General features: G+C 41.9%; 2 protein-coding genes across 2 annotated transcripts; both read left to right on the top strand.

The window, feature by feature from the left end:
* Positions 1-7,978: 7,978 nt before the first annotated feature.
* LOC138872643 (uncharacterized) lies at positions 7,979-8,425 on the top strand. Its single transcript, XM_070150991.1, has one exon. The coding sequence runs from the start codon at positions 7,979-7,981 to the stop codon at positions 8,423-8,425; it is 447 nt and encodes a 148-aa protein (XP_070007092.1).
* Positions 8,426-19,209: 10,784 nt separating this feature from the next.
* LOC138872641 (uncharacterized) lies at positions 19,210-21,202 on the top strand. The gene is made up of 5 exons (XM_070150987.1): positions 19,210-19,270; positions 19,438-19,584; positions 19,936-20,306; positions 20,508-20,752; positions 20,938-21,202. Exons 1-5 carry the CDS (start codon positions 19,210-19,212, stop codon positions 21,200-21,202), a joined length of 1,089 nt encoding a protein of 362 aa, XP_070007088.1.
* Positions 21,203-21,923: the final 721 nt, after the last annotated feature.

The raw sequence follows: 21,923 nt of genomic DNA, 5'->3' as shown, positions 1-21,923 counted from the left end.
AGACAGAGTAAGGTTTCTATTGGGGTATTAAACAGGTACCCTTGAGCGGACAACTCAAGAGGAAAAGGCACGGAACCGTCGACTGCACCGCTGATTGACTGGTTTTACCGCAAATACACCTTTGTCGAATTTAAAGGGTGATAATATTGGAAGAGCGCAACCACTCATTATAAGCGTTGCTATGGTATTTGTTTGGCACGAGTGGAATATGATGTTGAAGATGCAGTTTACAAGAATGAAACAAATTGACATGTATTTTCACGTTCATAAGATAAATGATTATAATAATTGCAGTAATTACAACAGTATTGAAATAAAGCAGTAAAGGAAAGAAGCTAAAGGAAAGAAAAGACATGAAGAGCCAAGTCAATTTCGTAGAGAATAAAAGACAGTAAATAAAGCAATTAATGAGATAGTAAAGAAACAAGCAACATGCAATGGTAAAAGCCTAAAGAATCCCCACCAGAGTCGCCATGCTGTCGACGCCCCCTTTTCGCTAACCGTGGGGTCAGAAATCGGGTATACGACATTGGGAGGACAACTCTATTCCCTTTAGAGAATTGGGTTTAGAAGTTGAAGAGTCGCCACCTAATGATTATAGTGCATTAGGACACTTTAAGAAGGGTTTGAGATGAAAAGACCAGAGTTTAGGGTAAGGGCTAGAAATTATCCCGAGGGGAAGGTGTTAGGCACCCCTCAAGATCCACTAGTGTGGTCCCGACCATGTTACAATTGTGACTTTACAAGTAAACAATCAAGGCTCAAATAAGGATTCGCATATCACATTGCAATCAGGATGAAAACTTTCGAAGGTAAGTAGAGAGGGCAGAAATTTATGAAAAGGAAAAAAAATATTTGAATAGTTTTACAAGAAGAGATGAAAGCAAATAAAGGGAGGGGGTCCTAAGTTTATAATTATTATGGATCACTTCAATGCAATACCCAGCAATCACTCCTCAGAAGAGGGGTCGCACGTGATATTAGCGCATCGGTCATCATATCCATATCTACCCTTCCTACCCCATTAAGGTGTTAAAGCGTGAAATGGTATCATTACTTATTGCATGCTATTGCCCGTCCCAATCCTATCAGTCTCGGAGGCATATGGGACTCCTAATCCTAAAGGGGAGGGAGTTGGGGCTTTTGCGGAGTTTTCAAAAGGATAAAATCTTGGCGACAAGCAATAACAGATAGCAATTAAAAGGGAAACAAATAGCAGTTAAGGCTCAAGTCAGCCTCCTCATTCAAAGCACAAGATTATCTAGCATGACTTACAAATACTGGTTTGGTCTGTATTAAACTTAACGTAGGAAGGGTGGCTAATTTATCACATATATTTTCAAATAAGAAGTTCGAATTAGGCCTGCCCGCTGGTTGTAATTATCAAAACTGATGCAATTATAAAATTTTACCCTAAGGCTTGCCTAGGCGTTAAACAGAACCTATAGGCATGATATCTATTAGTTTCAGAAATAAAGAAGTAAACTGATTGCAGAAAAAAGAATTGTTAATTACAGGGACATAAGATCTGCGGCGTTAAACATTATTGCTACTGATTTTAGGCTTATAAGCGAGTTGACGATTCAAGTTCAGTTAACAGCTCCTATACACATGTTTTCTAGGTGTTACTGATGTGAGCACTGTTATTGCTTATGCAGGAATCCCATAGGCAGGTTGTCTACATGAAATTGATTAGGTATTTAAATCCTATAATAGGTTTGCCTAATGAAGAATGCAGAATGCAGAAAGTTCTATAGACATGGTGTCTAGATGAAGATGCAGAATTTTAGAATCGGCTTACAGGCATGGCATTTGTTATGAAATTGCAGAAAACCCTATAGACATAGTATCTATATGAAAATGCAGAAAATCCTATAAACATGGTATCTATATGAGAATGTAGAGTTTCAATGACTTATAAAATGCAGAACTTTAGAAAAAACAGTAATCCCTATGAACATAGTATCTACATGAGTGCAAAATTTCAGAAGTATAGTAATTCCCTATGAGCATAGTATCTACCCCTTGCATGCATAGTCCCCTACCCTTTTCCACTTGCCGACCCCAAATGTTTATTACAAGATTATTACAGACCCGAATGAATTAGAAAAGAAAGTAAAATTACATTAAAAAGTTCCAGCTACATCTAAACAGCCTAATTCAGATTCAAAGTCCAACAATATGAGATAAACTAACTTTCAGGATCAGATTTCCAAAAGACTTTCTCATATTTGGGGTGTGTCAAAGTTCCCAAGAGTCTCAAAGGGACTCCAGGCAGTGCTTACACCCCAAAACATTGCAGAATTAAGAACATGGTGCAGTGTGGAAATGCCATCCCTCGTATGTCCAAGTTCATAGGGAACTCAAGGTCCCAAAGCAAGGCTCATAAGAGGAGGGCAGAACTTAAAATTCTAAGAATAAGTGTATGTGCACAGGGGTTAGAGAGTGACAAGGCAGGCTAGCGGTTATGCCCAGCCATATGCTAGGCTGGCACACCCCTGACCAGCCTGTCGGCCAATTAATTATGAGTAAAGACCTATTGAAGGTCAGACTAGGGCCTGGACAGTGATTAGAACACTATCAGACCAAAGTCTCAAACTCGGCATACATGTAAAGGGGAATGAGGATGGGAATTGAAAGAGTTTAGGACTCAAGAGGGTCCAGTTCATGTCCATGGACAACAATATCAAGTATTGCCATGTTTCTAAACCATAACTCAACCACATATGGGGGCTTAAGGTTTGGGATTCATATAAGAGCAGGAACGATGAAATAAACAAACTTGCAAAAAATCACAGCATGTAAACAATAAGAGATGAACTATAGAATAAACACATAAGGGGAAGAGATAGGACTTGAACATAAGAACATACCAGTTGCAGAAAAGTAAGCACAGAAAAAGCAGGATTCTTTCAAGCAAAGCCACAATCAGAGAAGAACACATTATGCTTGTGAGTTCAGAGAACTCAAGCTCTTATGAAAATTCTAAGTGTATTTGAGAGTGAGAAATGATCAGAATTGATCGTGTCAAATTGATTCTCTAAAGTGCAGAAGGGAAGCCCCCTCTTATAGTGTATAGAAGCAAGCAAGAAATGTAAGAAAACCTTTTAAAAATCAGTCTCAAATATTCTCCCTTCAGCCAAAGGATTTAATTTCAGACGGAAAAATGTAAACAAGGAAAGGAAAGTTGAGTAAAATCTTTCATAGTAGCCTAAGAAGGGGAAATACATGAAGTATATTTAAGGAAAGGTCTCAATAGTACTTGATTTGTAAAGAGAAAGGAAAGGGAATCAATCAGACAGTTAACAAAATCAAAGTAAACAAGTTTGATTCGAATGAACCCAGTCAAGAATAGGGAGAGAAGGGATCAAACAAAAGGAAATTAAGGGCAATCAATCAAGACCCTATCAAAGGGGTCTAAAATCAATCAAGCAATCGTCAAAAATCTTGAAATAGGGGTTTCTCACATATAAAGCAAACAATTCAAACAAAATAGTCTAGCATTGAAGGGTTTAGGATCACAAACAAAAGAATACGAGTTCAGTCATAGATTCATGGTGAGTTTGAAAGATCAGGGTCCCAAAGTGGAACCCTAATCCAATTTATCGAAGAAACCCCCAAAATCTAGGGTTTCAAATTGAATCAAACACAGAAATGAGAAGGCAAGTGAACAGACTCAAGGAGTCTCATGAGGAACAAACAGACCACGATAGCAAGTTTGAAACAATCAGGGAAAGAAAATCGATTTGAGATCATAAAAGGACACGTTTTGGAAACTCGGAGCTCAGACAAGTCCAGAATAGATGAAACATGCTTAACAAGAACACAAACAGAGTTCAAAAAAGTAAAAGTCAAGAAGCTCGGTAGTAAACACACATGGTAGAAGAGTGAGGAACATTTAACACGGATTAATCATGTGAGCACACATATAAAAGAAAGAAAAAAAAAGACAATACATGCATAATAGAGAAGGAAAACATACGAGCATAATACAGACGAACATCTAAAAGAAAAGAACAGCAAGAATCAAAAGACCTTCAGAAACCCTAATTTGAAATCGAACGATTTTTGAGAAGGAAATTTGGGGAAAACAATCAAATCGTCAAGAAAAGCACAGACATAGCACAGATCTAAACAAATAACGGTGAAAGAACCTCTAATGGCTTAGGGTTTCAGAGAAACCCTAGAAGTGAGAAAGGCTTGGAAGAACAAGATTAGATCCTGAGTCGAAACGGTCAGGAATAGAGCTTCCAGCGCTTGAATATGCTGGAGCATGGCCGGAAAACCATAGATCTACGGATCTGAGACGGATCTGAGAGAGGACCATCGAGGTCAAGCCTCCAGACTTCGTGTAATTAAGGCTTGGGTGTGAGAGAGGGTGAGTAAAGGCCATCTATGGAAGGAGATGCCATGGATTCCGGTGGAAACGAGATGAGATAAGGTGGGAGGTGATTAGGGTTTCGGAGAGGTTCGAGAGGATTTGAGGGAGACGAAGAGAGTTGGAGGCAGCGTCTCTATGAAAATGAAGTAGTGTTAGGGGTGTTAGGTGATTAAAAAAGGAAAGCCTAAACTACAGTCGTTGATCAAAATGATCAACGACTAGGATTTAAAGAAAATCAGACGGGTTTAAAAATTGGGCTAAGGGGTTGGGTCGAAATGGGAATTGGGTCATTTAATTTGGGGAGGAATTGGGCCAATTGAGGCTACAATTGAAAGGGATAAAAGGCTATTATTGAAATAGAAATAGGCTAAGTGTTAAATAGCCAATTTTCCCCTTTTTATTTTATAAAAATAGTAATAATGATTTAAAAAGTAAATTAAAAATACTGAGCAAACAAATACTATATAAATATCAATTTAAAAATATTGGAACCAGTTTTATAATTATAAAATGCTATTAATCATAAAATAGGCCATAATTGCAATTACATGCAATTAGCTTAAAAATGCCAAATAAATTTGTAAAAAAATATGCAAAAATCACCTTAACTATATTTTGGTGTAAATACGGGAATGAAATAAGTTATTCACCAAAAAATGATAATTTTGAGAATAATTATTGGATTTTGTGGTATTAAAATAGGTAGTAAATCGGTTTAAAAATCATTAAAAAATACTAAAACCCTTGGGTGTGCTTATATATGCACATACATGCTATTTTGGAAGTATTTTGGATACAAAAATACCTAGGAAAAAATTGGGTATTAACACTGCTGAACTTGCGCGAGTTGGGAGAGTTGATCGACAAGAGCATCTAGTCTTGAGAGGGTCCTTCTAGGACCAAATAGATTAGATTTATTTGCTTTCCTTTCAAATGTAATAAGGCCAAGAGCCATTAGTGACATCATCTTATTTAGTTTCGTTTTTGTTCATTTACTTTGCTTTAATGAAATAAGGCATTGGCACTAAAGTTCTCCAAATTTATTTGTCGCTAGGCCTACCTCGGGTACAACGAGACTCCCAAATTAGGACACGAATTTACATTCCCGCAATATATGTTTAAATATTGCAAACATTTCAGAATCCTTAATGACTTATTTACCTTTTCATTTTTTTATTTCTTATTCCCATCCCCTAAGGTTGATTCTCTCATACTGGCATCATCAGCATAGCACACCAGATCTAGATGCCATCCACCTCCTCCTCCTCCAAGTAATACAAAAGGCAAAGGAAAAGTAAAAATGGACGATTTAAGTGGTATTCGAAAGGAGAATGCTGAGAAAATAGAAGCTTCAGATGATGGGAGTACCCCCACACCAAATGACCTAGTCTTGAGGTTGGCACAAAAGATATTAGAACTATAGGGAGAACTTGAGCAGGTCCGCAACTTGGCAAACTTGTCACTCACCTTGAATGTCCCCGACATCAACCAACAAAACACAAAAACCCAGCACCTCCCCAAAACACACCAAGACAACATCCGCAAAACCCTCTTGCACCACATTAACACGCAATCCCACCCCAAAATCTCAATCCCCTACCAATACTAACTCCGCCGCAACACCACCATCGACCAATTCATTTCCCACCAACCGTCACTTATCATACTCCCTAGAATACACCACAACCCACTCTTGACCCTCAAAACCCTACTAATGACCACCACTACACCCCGACACTCACCAAAACAACACCATATATGTGGTAACCGTGCCTCACTCTATCCAACCAGTCTCCAATACCCTAGAATCCTCCGAGAAGGACCTGCTCATTAAAAATATGGCTAAAGAACTCAAGAAGTTGACGAGTCGAGTTCAGGGTGTCGAAGGCGACAAGGGAATAGAAAGTTTGAACTATGAAGACCTATGCATACAGCCAGATGTAGAATTACTGGAGGGATACAAACATCCCAAGTTCGAGATATTTGACGGCACAGGTGATCCCAGGGTCTATCTGAAGTCCTATTGCGACAAGCTTGTTGGGGTCGTGAAAGATGAAAATATCCAGATGAAACTCTTTATGAGAAGTCTTACTAGAGATGCTTTGTCCTGGTACATCATCCAGGATCCCAAGAAATGGTCCAATTGGGTGAGTATGGCATCGGATTTCATGGACCGGTTCAAGTTCAATACAGAGAATGCACCAGATGTTTTCTACATACAGAATCTTAAGAAGAAACCCACCAAAACCTTTCGCGGGTATGCTACTCGTTGGAGGTCAGAAGCGGCCAAGGTCAAAATGAACAAGTTCTTCGTCAGAGCACAGGATCCGCAGTATTATGAGAGATTGATGGTTATTGAAAACCATAAGTTCCTCTGATATGATCGAGCTTGGGGAAAGAATTGAGGAAGGCATCAAAAGCAGGATGGTAACGAATTTTGAGGCATTAAAGGCCACAAATAAAGTATTGCAATCAGGCGGCATATCAAAGAAAAGAGACGTTGGGGCAGTAATGGTAGCTCAAGGCCCGAAATCTCCACTTATATATCAAACACCTCCACCCACATATCAGACACCTCCACCCACATACCAAGCACCACTGCCCACATATCAACCCTTATCTCCCAGATATTCCCAACCAGCCACTGCCTATCATACCTATAATTCCCAACCATCCCATTTCCAATCACCTCCAACTCGCCAAAATTTTCCAAGATCACGACCAAACTTTGACCGTAAGCTACCCAAATAGTACACTACTATTGCTGAACCCATCGACCAGCTGTATGAAAGGTCGAAAACCATTGATTATGTCACCCTTATTCCTATTGTGGCATTAGAGAACCCATCCCAATGGGTTAACCCACACAAAACCTGTGCATACCACTCCGGTATAAAAGGTTAAACCATTGATGAATGTCAAACATTGAAAGATAAGATTCAGACGCTGATTGACAACAAGGTCATACAGGAAAAAGAAGCCACACCCAATGTCCGCAACAACCCCCTCCCTGATCATAAGGGTGGTGGTATACATGTGATAGAAATGAACTAAGACTGGGATCCTGAGGGGTCAATCAGGCTTATTCGGGAAGGCGATGACTTTAAACTTGCAGTCACACTCACTCCCATAGTAGTACAGACTTAGGCACCAATTGAAGTTGAAATAACTGCATCAGTTCTGTTTGAGGTAGAGGTAACTCCGCTTGCGGCCACCCCTGTTCCATTTGAAGTAGAAGTGGCCACACCTTTTACGATGACAGTATCAACCACACCTCCTTTCGACTCAAAAGCAATACCTTGGGATTATGTTGCCGAGGTTAGGCGAAAAGGGAAGGCGAAAATGGAGGAATCCGATGTTGCGCAAGGAATGACCAGGACCGGGAGAATCTATACACCTGAACATTTGGGAGGACCAAGTAAGGATGCTGCTACCAAGCAGCCTGTCATTGAAACATGACCAGATGACCTTTGGAGGAAAGTGTAAGCAAGGGAATATTCCCTTATCGATCATTAGAACAAAACCCTAGCTTAGAAGAATGCTTTGATGAAGGTGTTGAGTGAAACCTACGTGCCCAACAATATCATCTGCGGAGAGATGGCCAATATGGTAGGGCAGGTGCTGGAAAGTCACAAGATAATCTTCCACGAATATGAGTTACCACTTGAAGTGTTGAATCACAACAGAGCATTGCATATCACAGTGCAATTTGAAGACAAATCCATTTCCAGGGTCTTGGTTGATGGAGGTTCCAGCCTCAATATTTGTCAGTTGGATACTCTGAAAAGACTGGGCAAAGGTTTCCATGAAATACAGGTAGGGAGCATGAATGTGAAAGATTTCGACGGGTCCCAAAGGGCCACGATTAGAGAAATTAATCTTTGTCTACAAATGGGGCCAACTTGGTTCGACGTCGAGTTTCAGGTGTTCGACATACCGGACTCATACAATCTTCTGTTGGGCCAACCATGGATCCATGCCGCTGGGGCTGTGGAATCCATACTACATCAAGCTGTAAATTTGAATGGAACCATCAGGAGGTGATCATTCACGGAGATAGGAGTAACCCTATTTACACCAGTCAAACCATCCCGATTATTGGAAATAGAAGAAGGGTGGGAGGGGAAACATACCATCATATCGAACGTGTCAATGCCTATCACGACCCGGAATTCCCACCTTCTGGAGTCGTGATGGAACCTACCCATAGAAGCTAGGCAAGCCACAAACTTAGAAATCTTTAACCCTTCTATTTTAGTCTTTTTTACAACTTATATTAACAAGTGATAAGCATCTAAATGATAGCGGAATATGAGATGTAAGCGGAAGTCTTAAATGAATATAAAACCAAAATGTTTCGAAAGTCAACACATGCCTCTACCCAGAAACTGGTGTCACAATATCCACGGACTACTAAGAGTACTACATACAATAGTTTGAAGGAAAAATAACACTATTTGTCTCGGATACATGAGATAACAAAACATAATAAAAGATAGAGGAGACGCCGGGCCTGCAGGACTGCCTCGGAATCTCTGTGGACTGAAGGATGGCTCCCAAGCTACTAATCCAATGCTACCGACCCTATGTGCTGGTAAGTGCCTGACCTAACCCCAGCGAGGTATTGACGAGGCTAGGACCAGACTCCAGATAAACCTGTGCAGTTATATAATGTATGGCGGAAAATAAACATGAATTAATAGTTTAAAATGGGAGGGGGTACATGTTTCGGGAAAGCATATCAAGACCAACGGAAACTTAATAAAATATGAAAGGACAACTCAATATCTACAACAATACAATAACAATATTGTTGTGGCATGCAACCCGATGCCTTATCATTTAACATTGTTGCGGCGTGCAACCCGATCCACATATATATAGTTGTTACGGCGTGCAACCTGATCCAATATAATATATGTTGTGATGTGCAACCTGATCCAATATAATATATGTTGTGGCGTGCAACCTGATCCAATATAATATTTGTTATGGCGTGCAACCCAATCCAATATAATATCTATTGCGGTGTGCAATCCGATCCAATATAATATCTGTTGTGGCGTTCAACCCAATCCAATATAATATATGTTGCAGCGTGCAACCCGTTCCAACTATACAGTCAACAATAACCATAATTAACCGTCCCAACAAGGAATCAACAATAAACTACACTATCTCGGCAAGGGAACTCAACAGTACAAGTATATACGTCCCGGAAAGGGAGAATCAATTATAACCAATCTTAACTCAACTCCTACTCGTCTCAATTACCACCGTTTCTCAATCGCAAGTAGATTCCACGACAAACAAACTAAGTCTTTGCTCAATATCAAGGATTTAGTCACTATTTCAACCATATTAACATTCAAAAATACAACAAGTATCAATTTAAGATTCATGGTCATGCTTGACACCAACGTATAGATACTCGTCACCAAACCTATATGTCATACTCAACAAGAAGAAAATAGAAAATAGGACTCAACTCCTAATACCTCAAGCTAGGGTTATACCGAACACTTACCTCGATGCCACGAACACAACTCAAGGTTTAATTGTAGGTTTACCCCTTGATTCCACCGCCAATTTGCTCGTATCTAGTCACAAATTACTTAATTACATCAATAAACGCTAAATGAATCAATTTGAATGCATGAAAATGAGTTTTCTAAAGTTTTACCCTAAAAGTCAAAAATCGCCCCCTGACCCACATGGTCAAAATTCGAGGTAGAACCAAAACCTGATTACCCATTCCCCCACGAACCCAAATATATGATATTTTTGAAAAACCTAGGTTCTACCCAAAACACCCAATTTCCCCCCATGAAAATCATTGATTTGAAGTTGAAATCATGTTAAAATATGTTAATGATTGAAGAAAACTAGTTATAATGACTTACAATTGATTTGGAGTAGAAAGGTTGTTTGAAAAATCGCCTCTTATGTTTTTGGGGTTTTGAAAAATGAAAAATGACTGAAAATCCCGTCTATTTATACCCCTCTCAGACCCTATGTGCGGACCGCACAAAGTCGACTGCGGCCGCACACTAGCGCCCCGTGCGGACCCCACAAAGTTGACCGCGGCCGCATAGCCTTCACCCCGCACTGCACAAGGTCGACCGCGGACCGCACTGGAGGGTTCAGAGACCTGCAACTTCTGGTTTTAAGCCTAAAACATCCTGAAACTCACCCAAGCCCTCGTAACTCAAAACCAAGTATGCATACTACTTAAAAACTTCATATGGACCTATTCGTGCGATCACATCATTAAAATAACATGTAAAATCATGAATTAAACCTCAAAACTTAACATTTTCATCAAGAACAATCAAAGTCCATAACTCTTCAATCGGAAGTCCAATTCACGTCAATTAAACTCCGTTTTTCACCAAATTTCATGGAAACGTCTTAAGTCATATATAAGACCTATACCGGGCACCAGAACCAAAATACGAGCCCCCCGAAACCATCATGTTCCAAGCAAATTTCATTTCAATTTTCCTTAAACAGTTTTAGAAAACAATTTCTTTTAAAAATTCATTTCTCGGGCTTGGGACCTCGGAATTCGATTTCGGGCTTACGCCCATGTCCCATATTTTCCTACGAACCCTCTGGACCGTCAAATTATGGGTCCGGGTCTGTTTACCCAAAACGTTGACCGAAGTCAAATTAACTGATTTTATAACCAATTTTTTTATCATTTTTCACCGAATTTCATATTTAAGCTTTTCGGCTACGCGCCTGGACTGCACACACAAATCGAGGTAGCTCTAAATGAGGTTTTCAAGGCCTTAGAACATAGAATTTAATTTAAAGCAAGTAAAAGGTCATCACATTCTCCACCTCTAAAATAACCGTTCGTCCTCGAACGAACAGAAGAAGGAAGTACCTAAGTCAGGGAAAAGATGGGGATAAAGGCTTCGCATATCAAACTCGGACTCCCAGGTCGATGCCTCAGGAGGATGACCTCTCCACTGAACATGAACAGAAGAAAAAAATTTTGACCTCAACTGACGAAGCTGTCGGTTTAGAATGACTACCGGCTCTTCCTCATAAAACAAGTCCTTGTCCAACTAGACAGTGCTGAAATATAACACGTGGGATGGATCGCCATGATACTTCCGAAGCATGGACACATGAAACACTGGATGCACGGCTGATAAGCTCAGCGGCAATGCAAGTCTATAAGCCACCTCTCCCACTCGATCAAGAATCTCAAATGGACCAATGAACCTAGGGCTAAGCTTGCCCTTCTTCCCAAATCTCATCATGCCCTTCATAGGCGACACTCGGAGCAATACCTGCTCACCGACCATAAAAGCCACATCTCGAACCTTGCGGTCTGCATAACTTTTTTGCCTGGACTGAGCTGTACAAAGCCTATCTTGAATAATCTTGACCGTATCCAAGGCCTCCTGAACCAGATCTACACCCAACAACCGAGCCTCCCCCGGCTCAAACCATCCAACCGGAGATCTATATCGCCTACCATATAAAGCCTCATAAGGAGCCATCTGGATACTCGACTAGTAGTTGTTGTTGTAGGCAAACTCTGCTAAATGCAAGAACTGATCCCACAAACCTCCAAAATCATTGACGCAGGCTTGGAGCATATCCTCCAAAATCTGAATAGTCCGCTCGGACTGCCCGTTCGTCTGAGGATGAAATGATGTACTCAACTCAACCTGAGTGCCCAACTCTTATTGAACTGCTCTTCAGAAACGTGAGGTAAACTGCGTACCTTGATCCAAAATGATAGACACAGTCACACCATGAAGATGAACAATCTCTTAGATGTAGATCTCAGATAACCTCTCGGATGAATAGGAGACTGCCACAAGAATGAAATGCGCTAACATGGTCAGCCTATCAACAATGACCCATACTGCGTCGAACTTCTTCTGAGTCTGCGGGAGTCCAACAACAAAATCCATAGTAACCCGCTCCCACTTCCACTCGGGAAGCTCAATCCTCTGAAATAAACCACCAGGCCTCTGATGCTCATACTTAACCTGCTGACAATTCAAACACCGAGCCACATATGCAATGATGTCCTTCTTCATTCTACGCCACCAATAATGCTGTCGCAAATCCTAATACATCTCTGCGGCGCCCGTATGAATAGAGTACCGTGAGTTGTGGTCCTCCTCTAAAATCAACTCTTGGAGCCCATCTACATTAGGCACACAAACTCGACCCTGCAATCTCAAAACTCCATCATCACCTAAGGTAACCTGCTTGGCACCTCAGTGTTGCACCGTGTCTCTAAGGACACACAAATGGGGATCATCATACTGCCAATCACGGATACGCTCCAATAATGAAGAACGAGCAACCGTGCACGCTAACACCAGACTAGGCTCAGAAACATCCAACCTCACGAACTGATTGGCCAAAGCCTGAACATCCAATGCAAGCAGTCTCTCACCGACCAGAATATAAGCAAGACTGCCCATACTGACTGATTTCCTACTCAAGGCAATGGCCACCACATTGGCCTTTCCAGGGTGATATAAAATAGTGATATCATAATCCTTCAACAACTCCAACCACCTCCTCTACCTCAAATTCAACTCCTTTTGATTGAACAAATACTGAAGACTCTTGTGATCCATGAACACCTCACATGCCACGCCATATAGATAATGCCTCCAAATCTTCAATGCGTGAACAATGGCTGCCAACTCCAAATCATGAACCGGATAGTTCTTCTCATGAATCTTCAACTGCCGCGAAGCATAGGCAATGACCTTGCCATCCTGCATTAACACTGCACCAAGACCAATACGAGAAGCATCACAATAAACTGTACTAGGCCTAAACTTATGGGCAAAACCAACACCGGTGTCGTAGTCAGAGCTGTCTTGAGCTTCTGGAAGCTCGCCTCACACTCGTGTGACCATTTGAACTGGGCACCCTTCTGGGTCAACCTGGTCATCGGGGCTGCGATAGATGAAAACCCCTTCACGAACCGGCGATAGTAGCCTACCAATCCCAAGAAACTCCGAATCTCTGTAGTTGATGTTGGTCTAGGCCAGTTCTTGACTGCCTCAGTCTTCTTCGGATCTACCTGAATACTCTTTGCTAATACAACATGACCCAGGAATGCAACTAAACGCAGCTAGAACTCACACTTCGAGAACTTAGCATATAGCTTACTATCCTTCAGAGTCTGAAGAACCACTCTAAGATGTTGCTCGTGCTCCTCCCAGCTGCGGGAATATATCAAAATATCATCAAAGAAGACTATCACGAATGAATCCAAATAAGGTCTAAACACTCGGTTCATCAAATCCATAAAATTTGTTGGGGCATTTGTAAACCCGAACGACATAACCAAGAACTAATAATGCCCGTACCGAGTGCGAAGAGCTGTCTTAGGGACATCGGTGCCCTAATCCTCAACTGATGGTAGCCAGATCTCAAGTCAATCTTTGAAAATAACTTGGCACCCCAAAGCTGATCAAACAAATCATCAATCCCCGACAATGGATACTTATTCTTGATCGTAACCTTGTTCAACTTCCGGTAATCAATACACATCCTCATCGATCCGTCTATTTTCTTGACAAACAACACCGGCGCACGCCACGGCGAAATGCTAGGTCTAATGAAACCCTTCTCAAGCAAGTCTTGCAATTATTCCTTCAACTCTTTCAACTCAGGTGAGGCCATACGATACGACGGGATAGAAATAGGTTGAGTGCCCAAATCCAAATTAATGCGAAAATCAATATCCTTGTCGGGTGGCATACCTGGCATGTCTAAAGGGAATACCTCAGGAAACTAACGAACAATGGGCACAGAATCAATAGAGGGAACCTCCACGCTAGAATCACGAACATATGCCAAATAAGCCAAACACCCCTTCTCGACCATGCGTTGAGCCTTCACATAAGAGATAACACTACGGGTAGAATGACTAGGATTCCCTCTCCACTCTAAACGAGGGATATCCGGTAAGGCTAAGGTCACAGTCTTGGCATAACAGTCCAAGATAGCGTGGTAAGGCGATAACCAGTCCATCCCCAATATAACATCGAAACCGACCATGTCTAAAAGCAACAAATCTACACGAGTCTCAAGACCCCCAATCACCACAATACAAGAACGATGGACTCGATTAACTACAATAGAGTTACCCACCGGTGTAGACACATAAATGGGAACACTCAATGAATCACTAGGCATAACCAGATACGATGCAAAATAAGATGGCATGCACGAGTAGGTGGACCCTGGTTCAAATAACACTGAAGCATCTTTATCACAAACTAGAATTGTACCTGTGATAATTGCATCTGAAGCCTCAGCCTAGGGCCTGGCTGGAATAGCATAACATCGGGGTTGGGCCCCACTATCCTAGGCTCCATCCCTGGGATAGCCTACAGCTGGCTGGACTCCACCTCTAGCGGCTTGAGCTCCACCTCTAAATCCTCTACCTCCACCTCTAGAACCTCTACCCCCACCTCTAGCTGGCTAGGTGGTCTGTGGAACACCTGGTGCCTGGACCATAGAACGGGGACCCTGCTGCTACAACTTAGTACCCACCAACCTTGGACAAGTCCTCCTAATATGACCATACTCACCAAAACATCCACCTGAGTGTTGTGGATGAGGAAACTGTGATTGTAGGCGACCCGAATGACCACCCCAAAAACTCTGGAGCGGTGGTGCACTGATAGGAGCCAATGGTGCACTATAGGACTGCTGATCGGAATACTGCATCTACGGACCACAGCTACCTGAAGCATCATGAGAGACCTGAAGAGCTGACTGAAAGGGCCTGGGAGGATGGCCTATATCATATGAATCTCTGCCTCCAGACGAGGCACCACTGAATCTACCTGAATGACGGCGCCTCTTATCCAACCCATGACCACCTTCCTATGACAGGACCATCTCCACTCTACGGGCCACATTGGCCGCCTCCTTAAAAGTGATCTCACTCCCAGCCTCCCTAACCATCTGAAGGCGAATCGGCTGAATAAGACCATCAATAAACCTCATTACCCTCTCTCTCGGTAGGAAGTATGACAAGAGCATGGCGAGCTAAGTCGATGAACCTGGTCTCATACTGGGTAACTATGACGAAACCCTACTGGAAAATCTCAAACTGCCACGGGTAGGCCTCTCTCTTAATCATTGGGAGAAACTTCTCCAGAAACAACACTGTAAACCGCTCCCAAGTCAAATATGGCGATCCGGCTGGCTTGGCCAAGCAATAATATCTCCACCAAGTCTTGGTGGATCCAGACAAGCGAAATGTAGCAAAATCGACCCCATTGGTCTCAACAATACCAATGTTCCTAAGAACCTCGTGACAGCTATCTAAATAATCCTAGGGATCCTCAGAAGATGCACCGCTGAAAGTAGAAGTGAAGAGCTTGGTGAACCGATCTAGCCTCCACAAAGCATCAGTAGACATAGTTGTTCCATCGCCGATCTGAGCTACCACACCCGGCTGTACTTCTCCAACTGGATGAATCACTGGAGTCTGAATCTGAGGAGCTACCTGCTCTAGAGTATGAGTAGCAGGAGTCTGGGCCCCTCCTCCAGCCTGAGAGACGGCCGGTGCTACAGGAAGCAATCCTGCCCGGGTGACACTCTCCATGAGGCCCACTAATCGGACAAGAGCATCCTGAAGGACTGGGATAGCAATAAACCCCTCTGGGACCTGAGCTGAGCCCACAGGAGCTGTTGGGGCTGGAACCTCATCATCAAAGTCAACTTGAGGCTCCGCTACTGGGGCTACTGCTCGGGGCTAAGCTCTACCCCTACCTCGGCCTCTAGCACGGCCTTGGCCTCGCCTTCTGATCCTCGTGGGAGACGATGTTGGGGGCTCGGGCTGATGAGCGGTAGATGAGGAAGCGTGTGTTCTCGCCATTTACGAAAAAATAGAGTAGAAATTCAATTAGCATAGAGAAACTGAACCGCACGACATGAAAGAACAAATGTGAAGTTTTTCCTAACTCTGCAGCCTCTAGGGGATAAATACAGACGTCCCTGTACCTATCCCTCAGACTCTACTGAGCTTGTCCGTGAATATTGAGACCTATGTAACCTAGGTCTCTAATACCAACTTGTCACGACCCAGAATTCCCACCCTCGGGAGTCGTGATGGCGCCTACTCATAGAAGCTAGGCAAGCCACGAACTTAGAAATCTTTAACCCTTCTGTTTTAATCATTTTTACAACTTATATTAATAAGTGATAAGCATCTAAATGACAGCGGAATATGATATGTAAGCGGAAGTTTTAAATGAATATAAAACCAAAATGTTTCGAAAGTCAACACATTCCTCTACCCAGAAACTGGTGTCACAATATCCACAGACTACTAAGAGTACTACATACAACAGTTTGAAGGAAAAATAACATTGTTTGTCTCGGATACATGAGATAATAGAACATAATAAAAGATAGAGGAGACGCCGAGCCTGCGGACACCTGCAGGACTACCTCGGAATCTCTGTGGACTGAAGGCTGGCTCCCAAGCTACTGATCCAATGCTGCTCCGGTATCTGCACAGAGTGTAGAGTGTAGTATCAGCACAACTGACCCCATGTGTTGGTAAGTGCCTGGCCTAACCCCGGCGAGGTAGTGACGAGGCTAGGACCAGACTCCAGATAAACCTGTGCAGCTATATAATGTATACCGGAAAATAAATAGGAATAAATAGTTTAAAATGGGAGGGGTACATGCTTCGGGAAAGAATATCAAGACCAACGGAAACTCAATAAAATATGAAAGGACAACTCAATATTTACAACAATACAATAACAATACTGTTTCGGTGCGCAACCCGATCCCTTATCATTTAACATTGTTGCGGCGTGCAACCCGATCCACATATATATAGCTGTTGCGGCGTGCAACCCGATCCAATATAATATATGTTGCGACGTGCAACTCGATCCAATATAATATCTGTTGCGGCGTGCAACCCAATATCTGTTGCCGCGTACAACCCGATCCAATATAATATCTGTTGTGGCGTGCAACCCGTTCCAACTATACAGTCAACAAAAACCATAATTAACTGTCCCGACAAGGGATCAACAATAGATACACTCTCCCGGCAAAGGAACATAGCAGTACAAGTATATACGTCCCAGAAAGGGAGAATCAGCTATAACCAATCTTAACGCAACTCTTACTTGTCTCAATTGCCACCGTTTCTCAATCGCAAGTAGATTCCACGACAAACAAACTAAGTCTTTGCTCAATATCAAGGATTTAGTCACTATTTCAACCATATTAACATACAAGAATACAACAAGTATCAATTTAAGACTCACGATCATGCTTGACACCAACGTATAGATAATCGTCACCGTGCCTAAACGTCGTACTCAACAAGAAGCAAATTACAAATAGCACTCAACTCCTAATTCCTCAAGCTAGGGCTAGACCAAACACTTACGTCGATGCCACGAACACAACGCAAGGTTCAATTATAGCTTTACCCCTTGATTTCACCGCCAATTCGCTCGTATCTAGTCACAAATTATTTAATTACATCAATAAACGCTAAATGAATCAATTTGAATACATGAAAATGAGTTTTCTAAAGTTTTACCCAAAAAGTCAAAAATCGCCCCCGGGCCAACTTGGTCAAAACTCGAGGATCGAACCAAAATCCGATTACCCATTCCTCCACGAACCCAAATATATGATTTATTTTAAAATCGGACCTCAAATCTAGGTCCAAATCCCTAATTTTTGAAAAACCTAGGTTCTACCCAAAACACCTAATTTTCCCCCATGAAAATCATTGATTTGAAGTTGAAGTCATGTTAAAAGATGTTAATGATTGAAGAAAACTAGTTAAAAATGACTTACATTTGATTTGGAGAAGAAAGGTTGTTTGAAAAATTGCCTCTTATGTTTTTGGGGTTTTGAAAAATGACTGAAAATCCCGTCTATTTATACCCCTCTCAGACCCCATGTGTGGACCTCACGAAGTCGACTGCGGCCGCACAGTAGCGCCCTGTCCAGACCGCACAAGGTTGACTACGATCGCACAGCAGCGCCCTGTGCGGAACGCACAAAGTCGACCGCGGCCGCACAGTCTTCACCGCGCACCGCAAAAGGTCGACCGCGAACCGCATTGGAGGGTTCAGAGACCTGCAACTTCTGGTTTTAAGCCTAAAACATCCAGAAACCAACCCGAAACACACCCAAACCCTCGAAACTCCAAACCAAGTGTACATACTACTCAAAAACTTCATATGGACCTATTCGTGCGATCACATCATCAAAATAACATGTAAAATCATGAATTAAACCTCAAAACTTAACGTTTTCATCAAGAACTCTCAAAGTCCATAACTCCTCAACCGGAAGTCCAATTCACGTCAATTAAACTCCATTTTTCACCAAATTTCACGAAAACAACTTAATTCATATATAAGACCTGTACCGGGCACCAGAACCGAAATACGGGCCCGATACCATCATGTTCCAAGCAAATTTCATTTCAATTTTCCTTAAATAGTTTCAGAAAACAATTTCTTTTAAAAATTTATTTCTCGGGCTTGGGACCTTGGAATTCGATTCCGAGCATACGCCCAAGTCTCATATTTTTCTACGAACCCTCCGGGACCGTCAAATCATGGGTCCGGGTCCATTTATCCAAAATATTGACCGAAGTCAAATTAACTCATTTTATAACCAATTATTATCATTTTTCACGGAATTTCATATTTAAGCTTTCCGGCTATGTTCCCGGATTGTGCACGCAAATCGATGTGGCTCTAAATGAGGTTTTCAAGGCCTTAGAACACAGAATTTAATTTAAATCAAGTGATGACCTCATCACAATGTCATTAAAAAGGACAAATGGTGGAGCAGCAAAATACAAAGCATATTGGCATGGACTGGGTATAAATCCGGTAAGGGGCTTGGGAAGAATCTCCAGGGTATTACTAAGCCAATACAGCTGAAGCGTCATGGTACTACCTTCGGGCTCGGATATCAGTATACATGGTAAGAATATAATGATTGGTCGCCTCCATGGTGTGGACCTTATTACCCTCTTGAGCAACCAGCACCACATCTAGATCAAGCTTTTCACCAAGCCGACACAATATGGGGAACTGCAGAAGAGGAAGCATTAGCTGGGTTGAGGAATATGTTCTTGGAGGATGAGGACATCGACTGCAGTGCAATAATTGAGGAGGAGGAGGAGGAAGAAGGTCTCACTATTCAGACTGTGGAGAAGGGAGCTGTTCTCAGGAATTGGATCGTCACACCATCCCGGGCCCGCCGAGTCCCTGGGTAGCTTGGAAGATTTCATTCCTATAGCTATTCTAGGCATTTAATATTTTTCCATAATTTGTTTTTAAGATACACTTGTTTCAAAATAAATGCTCGATTCATCGAGCCGTACCCGTTTAGATGTTTTAAGTATTAATAAAATGCATTACTCTTTATTATTTATTGTTATCTTTCATATTTTTCTTTCTACAACGTTATTGTTACTTTTCCTGATGAACCGGTGACTGTGACATGTAACGAGGCAACGCAACATGAGAATAGTGGTTCAGATGAAGAAGATGAGATCCTTGAGGAAGTTGTAAGGGAAGTTGAAAATTTTGAGAATAAACCTAAGTCCAACCTGGACGAGACCGAAGCAGTAAATTTGGGGGACGCCGAGATCGTTAAGGAAACTCGCATCAGTATTCATTTATCGCCGATAGAGAAAGAGGAGTACATCTGCTTTCTAAAGGAATATGAGGACATTTTCGCATGGTCATATGATAACATGACTGGTTTGAGCACGTCCATAGTGGCTCACAAGTTGCCTACTAACCCTATGTGTGTGTCGGTAAAGCAGAAACTTAGAAAATTCGAACCAGATATGATCCTGAAAATCAAGGAGGAAGTTACTAAGCAAATCAAAGCCAAAGTTCTCAGGGTTATTAAGTACCCAACCTAGTTAGCTAATATTGTGCAGTACAAAGAAAGATGGAAAGTCAAAGTATGTGTTGACTATCAGGATTTAAACAGAGCAAGTCCCATAGAAAATCTCCCACTGCCAAACATACACATCATGATCAATAATTGCGCCAAACATAAACTCTAATCTTTTGTAGATTGCTTCACGGGTTATCACCAGATCTGGATGGATGAAGAAGACGCAGATAAAACAACATTTATTACACCATGGAGGGTATACTGCTATAAGATGATGCCATTTGGTTTAAAGAGTGCTGGAGCTACCTACATGAGGGTCATGACAACCATCTTCTATGATATGATACACAAAGAAATAGAGGTGTCTATGGACGACGTTATTATCAAATCCAAGAGCGTCGCGGATCACATAGCAAATTTGAGAAAGTTCTTTGATAGGTTAAGGAGGTAAATTTGAAGCTGAATCCTCCAAAGTGTGCATTTGGGGTTCCCGCAGGAAAGTTATTAGGATTCATCGTCAGCCGTCGAGGGATCGAGTTAGATCCATCTAAAGTCAAGGTTATTCAGGAGTTACCACCACCTAGGAGCAAAAAGGACGTGATGAGCTTCCTAGGATATCTCAACTATATCAGTCGCTTCATAGCACAGTCCACAGCCATATGTGAACCCATCTTCAAGATGCTGAGGAAAGATGCTGATACAAGCTGGACCGAGTATTGTCAGAAAGCTTTTGACAAAGTCAAGGAGTACCTGTCCACACCACCAGTTCTACTCCCATCGGAACCAGGACGGCCTTTTATACTTTATCTATCTATATTAGAGGGAGCCTTCGGATGTGTTCTAGGACAACATGATGAGACAGGAAGAAAAGAGCAAGCCATATATTACTTGAGTTAGAAGTTCACTCCTTACGAAGCACGGTACTCTTTGCTAGAGCGCACTTGATGTGCTTTGACCTGGATAGCCCAGAAGTTGAGACATTACTTCTATGCCTATACCACATACCTCATATCCAAGATGGACCCTTTGAATTACATATTTCAGAAACTCATGCCAACTTGAAAGTTAGCCAAATGGAAGATACTGTTAAGTGAGTTTGATATCGTCTACGTAACTCAAAAGGAGGTCAAAGGACAAGCATTGGCAGATCATCTTGCTAAAAATTCGGTGGGAGGAGAATATGAGCCCTTGAAAATGTATTTTCCTGATGAAGAGGTGTCATTCGTAGGAGAGGACTTTACCGAAGAATACGGCGGTTGGAGGATGTTCTTTGACGGAGCTACAAATTTCAAAGGAGTGGTCTTTGGAGCAGTTTTGGAATCAGAAACAGGTCAACATTATCCGGTATCTGCTAAAATCAGATTCCCCTGCACCAACAACATGGCATAATATGAAGCCTGCATACTAGGACTCAACATGGCAATATTCAGGAGCTATTGGTAATCGGTGATTCAGATTTTCTTGTGCACCAGGTACAAGGAGAATGGGCCACCAAAAATTCAAAGATATTGCCATATCTGCACCATTTGCAAGAATTGAGAAAGAGGTTCACGAAGATAGAGTTCTGACATGTGCCCAGAATTCAGAATGAGTTTGTCGATGCATTGGCCACTTTATC

The sequence above is a fragment of the Nicotiana sylvestris genome, chromosome 1, assembly GCF_000393655.2.
Source record: "Nicotiana sylvestris chromosome 1, ASM39365v2, whole genome shotgun sequence".
Lineage (NCBI taxonomy): Eukaryota > Viridiplantae > Streptophyta > Magnoliopsida > Solanales > Solanaceae > Nicotiana > Nicotiana sylvestris.
The sequence above is the reverse complement of the archived record's forward strand: the minus strand, read 5'-3'. Positions and strand labels throughout refer to the sequence as shown.

Bases quoted from the DNA above. Each gene is read 5' to 3' on its own strand.
- LOC138872643 (XM_070150991.1), top strand. From the start codon at position 7,979: ATGGCCAATATGGTAGGGCAGGTGCTGGAAAGTCACAAGATAATCTTC.
- LOC138872641 (XM_070150987.1), top strand. From the start codon at position 19,210: ATGTCATTAAAAAGGACAAATGGTGGAGCAGCAAAATACAAAGCATAT. The intron at 19,271-19,437 runs GTATAAATCCGG...TTGAGCAACCAG, and splicing joins AGCATATTGGCATGGACTGG to CACCACATCTAGATCAAGCT. The intron at 19,585-19,935 runs GTCTCACTATTC...ATAGTGGTTCAG, and splicing joins GGAGGAGGAGGAGGAAGAAG to ATGAAGAAGATGAGATCCTT.